The 6,000-nt window shown below is 41.1% G+C and overlaps 1 protein-coding gene across 1 annotated transcript; it reads left to right on the forward strand.

Moving 5' to 3' along the window:
* Positions 1-2,467: 2,467 nt before the first annotated feature.
* Positions 2,468-5,567, forward strand: LOC104433731 (ethylene-responsive transcription factor ERF113; the record flags this gene model as incomplete). The annotated part of the gene is made up of 2 exons (XM_010046587.3): positions 2,468-2,759; positions 4,615-5,567. Coding segments are annotated over 2 exons (891 nt in total), but the record flags the coding sequence as incomplete, so codon positions are not given.
* Between the last annotated feature and the right edge of the window lie 433 nt (positions 5,568-6,000).

Below are 6,000 nucleotides of genomic sequence, written 5' to 3' on the forward strand. Positions count from 1 at the left end.
AGTTAGGCTTGAAGATTAGCATGATGAAGTGCTTTAAGTGCGTAAAGGCATTTTTGTCATTTTCGGTTGAGGGATCGGTGTCCATAAGTCAAAAGAGGGACGGCTTAGTGAGGACCTTCGCCGGGTATTATCATAATTCGGATCGCAATTCATATCCCTTTAATAAAATAGCTAACGTGTGTATAAAAAAGAGCTAGGGGCATCTTTACCGAGCGGTGACCGCCAAGTAGATCCTAACAAGGTCTAAGTTAAAAGGAAAATAGAAAAACTAAATAAGTTCAGCAATTAATGTAGAGATTTGTCATTTCTTTACTCGCATCTAATGGATCTGATTAGCGTGTGCATGAATTCATTTTTTCACAATCAAACACGTGTGGAATATGAACGAGAGCAATATCGAGGAAAATTACCAAAAAAGTCATAAACTTATTGTATCTGTGCCGATACAATCATAAATCTTTTAATTTGACCAATTTAATTCTAAACGTTTCGAGGATTTATTAATTTAGTCATTTCGATTAATTTTAATTGGAAACCCCCATCTTATCAATGTTAGCCGTTCTATATGACATAGTCGGTGTTGACGTAAATAATCTTTTGATTTTTTCAAACAAATTTATATTTTTTTTTAATTTTTAAATTTATTTCTTAACTTGGGCCGACAATCCTCGCCCAAATCCAAGTGAGGGCTGCGATGCTCGGCAGCCAATGGGAAAGGGTTGTGGCCCTTGTCTAGATCTAGGCAAGGGTTCTATGCCCTCGCCCGTGAGGTTGGTAAGCGTCGTAATGTCCTCACTCAAACCATGCAAGGTTAGGAAAAAAATAATAATTATAATAAAAAAAAATCATAAAACATTAAAAACAATTAAATTTTAAAAGTTATCTACATCAACGTCAATTATATCACGTAGAATTATCATCGCTAACTAGATTGTCATGTTAGCGACGTTTCATCAAAATTGGCTGAAATGATTAAATTAACAAATTTTTAAAAGATTCATGATGAAATTAGCTAAATTAAAATATTTATAATTGAATTAATATAAATATAATAGATTTAGAATTTTTGTAGTAATTTTCCTTCGATACTGCAGCAGGCAAGAAGGCATAGGATGTGGGATGTGGTGGATTGAGGGCGCAAGAAGAGAGCTATCGGACGTGGCCCGCCCTCGATCCGTCACATCTCACATGTTGCCACTCCTTTAAGACGTTAGGCTTTCCCTCATTTAGTAACCAAGCCTTTTGTATTTCGTGAATTTCTAGAACCAAATTAGTTTCGGCCATTGGGATTCGATTGAGCATCGACAAGTGCTTTCTTCGTGCCACTTCTCTCGAGCTCCACGTGCTGGCAAGGGGATTTGTCGTCTCAGCCAACCAGATGGGTGTTATATAAGACGACGCTTCTTACCTTGGTCAAGCATTGTCCAAGGAGCGACTTCTATCTATTCGATGTACTTGCCGGCGGTATCAAAAAATTATTGCATGAGCAGGGTTTAGGCGATCATGTGTAAATCATTTATAATTTTGACAATTATATTCATTTTATTGATAGTTGAGTGTCATATTGAGTCTCATGTCGATAGGAAAACATCTTATTAAGTCATACATAGGTCAGCACTCACTTTGAAATGATTAGGTACTTTTTTTTTAGGCTTGGCCCACTTGAATCGAATCATTACGTATAGTACCAAAATAGAACCTTCTCTAGTAGATATATGATGCGTGAAGTGACTATATCCATGCTCAATCCAACATGGGTGCGAAGTGCTCGCCGAAGCGAGAGGGCTAGAAAAAATGTGAATTCAAGGAAGACGGAGAGGACGAGAACGAGTGGGACCAAGCATTGAATAGAGGGTGTATTCACAAGGTGGCACAATCCAACACTAATGACAACGCAAATTATCTAAGAGCAAGAGTTTGTGGCATCTCAAATAATCGCTTCATTGTCGAGCGATTCATAAGTTTATACCCACTCCTCACCACCACTTCAAGTACTCCTATTAGAGGCCCATGTAGGCCCCACCCAATTTGATGATTTAAATATAATTTTTTACATATAAACACTCATAAAGTAATTACCCAGTTCTTATTACCCAAGTAAATCATCATGGTACTCGGACGGTTGTATGTAAACTTTTTCGGTAGCATAGTAGAAGCGAGAAGAATAGCAGAATTCTTTGACAAAAAAATAGAAGGAAAAAAATTTAGCATCTATCAATAGGATGCGCGGACTAATGGAAGGGAGAGTGCATATGTACTATATATATAGGAAATCCGATGACCAAGCCTTCCCATTTCGAACCCCTATATTATTCTTCCATCGAGCGAAAGCCCTATTCGCTTTTGGCAAATTGCGGTCTCTCCGACACCACCCAAGTAGCTGCTTACACCATCATTATCACCTCCGACCTTTGTCCTCGCACCTGGTACTCATCCCCGTGTTGTCATCTAGTCCATGCCTTGATCTATCTACCGGGCGCGGCACGATCTTCTCCGTCGGCTATCCTCAAGCTCGCGCAAGGTGGATCGGAGACATGGAAAGCGGCCGCTTCCTCATGAAGCATCATCGCAGGAAAAAGAGAGGGAGGACGATTTCGCCTCCTACGAGTCCTCCCTCTCCGAGACCGAGGTCTCGGCAATGGTCTCGGCTCTGAGCCGGGTCATCTCGACCAGCGACGACGCGCCGAGCTCGGCCGACGACCCGGCAGCGCCGGTGCAAGAGGAGCATGGGGACCCTTCGCAGCAGGCTCCAGATCAAGGTCAGATCATCGCGAAAACCTAGACTCGAGCTGTTCCTCTCTTGGGGGGGCCTTGAATCTCGTTTTTTCTTCTTTCGGGTGCTGAGTCCACTGTCAAATCTATTTTAAAAGCTGAGTGCACTATTAAATAATGGCTAAGGATTTGTTCAATCGGTTGTGGCATATATTAGTTGCTTTTTTTTTTGCTAAATCTGGTAAGAAGAGGGAAGATCTGCTGCAAAATTTGTTGTTTGGTCTCTATGTTGCTTCAGGTTACTTAACTATTTTTAGCCGGAAAAAGAAAGGAAAGGCTAGCTTGAATGTCACTCTTAGTTTGGCCTAACTTGGTGGGCTGAGAGTGGGAATATATAGACCGAGATAACCTAAGAATCAATATAGCTGCGCATGATGTGCTTGTCAAATTTCTGGTCTGGTCTAGTTCATTGTATTCTTCTACTTTCCGCCAAAATGTCACTCTCTCTCTCTCTCTCTCTCTCTTCTCTCCGTGAGATGTTCAATCTTTAGCACTCCTAGTTTATTTAATACAGTTTCGATCTTTGATTATCTTCTGCATTTTACAAAGCAAGGCGACGGTTCAACAAGCGTTCCTCGTTGCCCACGTTTGCAATTTTGATTGTTGTTGTTGTTGAACGTCCAAAGATGTCCCTCACCTACCAAAGCTATCGTGCTTGGCGCTTGGGGGGTGTTCTTGTCTTCCGAAAATTCGGATTACGTGAGTCACTTCCATTCCATTTTGGACAGCGCAGGCCTCCACCTACGCCTCTATCGATTCTTTTGTCCATTTTCTAAATCTTGCCTACGAAAATTTGCCCCGAGTCTTTGAAGAGGTGGAGGGTCGGTTACGTTGCCGGTGGTGATGCGTATGCGTTTATATCGTGTCTAGTTGGTAATTTCGATGCTGCATATGTTGGTCATATATGGATAGCGATCTCCTTGCCAACCCTCTTAATCTAATCCTATCTACTTTCTCCCATAATTAAAACATGCGTATGGAATCTGAACGCCGCAATCAATGGCTACTTCTACTTTTATACTCGCTTTGAAATTTCATTTTCCCATTTGTCACATCCAAATACTCGTCTGCATAAATTTCAATGTATAAACTAACCATAGTTAGATGAATGCGTCATGTAAAAAAGACCGGGATGATCTTTGCCATGGTAAGTAGATTGGCACAGTTATGTCGAGATATGAACCCAAAATTTCGGAGCTTTTGTTATTTATTAACGAGAATTCTTGTTAGAACTACCTTTGTCCCACTACATTGTTTTCATGATGAGCATCAAAATCCCCTCATCCTAACAAACTTCTTATATATTTTATGTCATAGACTTTAGACAAGTCTTGCATCCAGTTTCAACACAAGATATTAAGTAATACACATGAAACTTTTTGATGAACATGAGTTTGGTGTGCTCATTACAAAAACAAACCACACTTATGCGACCAACCGAATTCATTTTAGAAGGATGAAGGTTCATGAATCAACATTGGGGTCATCATGTATGTCATCGCATTTTGACGTGAATGCAGCATTGGATGAATTTTAGTGCCTTATCAACATTGATTTCGATACTCCATGCTCTCAAATAAGCTGTTTGGAAGAAGATGTGAAGTTGTCTCTTTTCCATTCTAGCACCTTAGATCATTGATATTTTGTACAGTGTAATAAAGTGTAACAGACAAAGCTATGGGAAAGTATCTGTAATATAGGACGGCGCTTTGATCAGTGTTACAAGCACTGTTCAATGAAGTGATATATGATCACGCGCAAATAGTGGTCATCATTCGTTATCTAATTTCATGTATTTACATCTTCTCTTTGATGGCTTTGATTTTGCTTACTTTTGCACAGAGAGTGTTAGAAAAAAACACTATAGAGGAGTAAGACAAAGGCCATGGGGAAAATGGGCGGCGGAAATACGCGACCCCAAGAAAGCAGCCCGTGTTTGGCTTGGCACTTTCGAGACTGCCGAGGATGCGGCCTTGGCATATGATAGGGCAGCTCTCAAGTTCAAAGGCACCAAGGCTAAGCTCAATTTCCCTGAACGAGTTCAAGGCAAACCCGAGTATGCCGCATACTCCAATCCAAGTCACCAAAACTCAGGTGTCAATGTTTTGCCTGAACAAATCAATCCTCAGCCGGCACCTTTTGTTCCATATCCACACGCGGCTTTTCCAGACCTGGCTCAGTATGCACAGCTTCTATCAAGTAATGATGCTGAATTTCCTTATTATGTTTCGAATCTCTATGGTCAGGAACCTTTTGGTTCGCAACAATCTTCATCAACGTCGTCCTCATCAATTAGCTCATCGTCCTATCACTACAACCAGCAACAACAGCAACAGGAGCCGCAAAATGTGCCATCAAGAACTTCTTTTGGATGGTCCCCATCTAATTATGATTTTCAAGGATATGGAGATGGATTTGATCCAAGAAATCAAGGGCAATAGCATCATCCTCAAGCTCTTCGCCTTCAATTTTTTTTCTTTTTTTTAAGATTGCGCGATGGGGCCTTATATTATAAATAGGGCACCATGGAGATTTTGGAAGACCCAGTTAATGTGAAGAGCTTCTAAGAGTGTTTTTTTTCCTTAAATATGGAAGCTCTATATATGTATTGGATTTGGAGCTTATTGGGAGGGTTTCCCAGCCGAAGTTATTTGCAATGATCTGGGAGATGATCTCATGTCCCATATGTGTGCATATGGGACATGTAAGAGATTGTACTTTATCCTTCATATTGTAGTCAATCCTCAACTATATGTTTGCATTAAGTGATATACTTAGCCGACAATCTTATCAAAGGCTCTAGAGTTCCCTCGCTGATAATCTCCTTGTTAACATTCTCTAACTGATCGATTGCGTATCCGTCGCGCACTTAACCCCATTTATTAGCTTTTCAACTCTTTAATATGGTCGTCCGTGCACGGACGTACTTGGAGTCCAAATGCCACGCGAGGAAACCAAGTGGGAAGCGTCCCCCACACGTACGACACAGCTAAAATATTCAGCATGATAGATCCTCTCTCTTTCCTTCTCTTTGATAGCTAAAGCACGAGAGATCCCGAAACATAAGCAGATTCAGAGATCTTTTATGACAGAATCTAAAAACCAATCCTTTTCAGTAGGCCAATCTCCTAGGCTTTGTTAGGTCTCCATGGGAGCGCCCCCCCTCGCCTCCCCGTGGGGAGTCGCGAGAGAGCTCGACAATGACAGTGACCATCCACCGTTTCCCAT

Source organism: Eucalyptus grandis, chromosome 2 (assembly GCF_016545825.1).
Source record: "Eucalyptus grandis isolate ANBG69807.140 chromosome 2, ASM1654582v1, whole genome shotgun sequence".
NCBI lineage: Eukaryota > Viridiplantae > Streptophyta > Magnoliopsida > Myrtales > Myrtaceae > Eucalyptus > Eucalyptus grandis.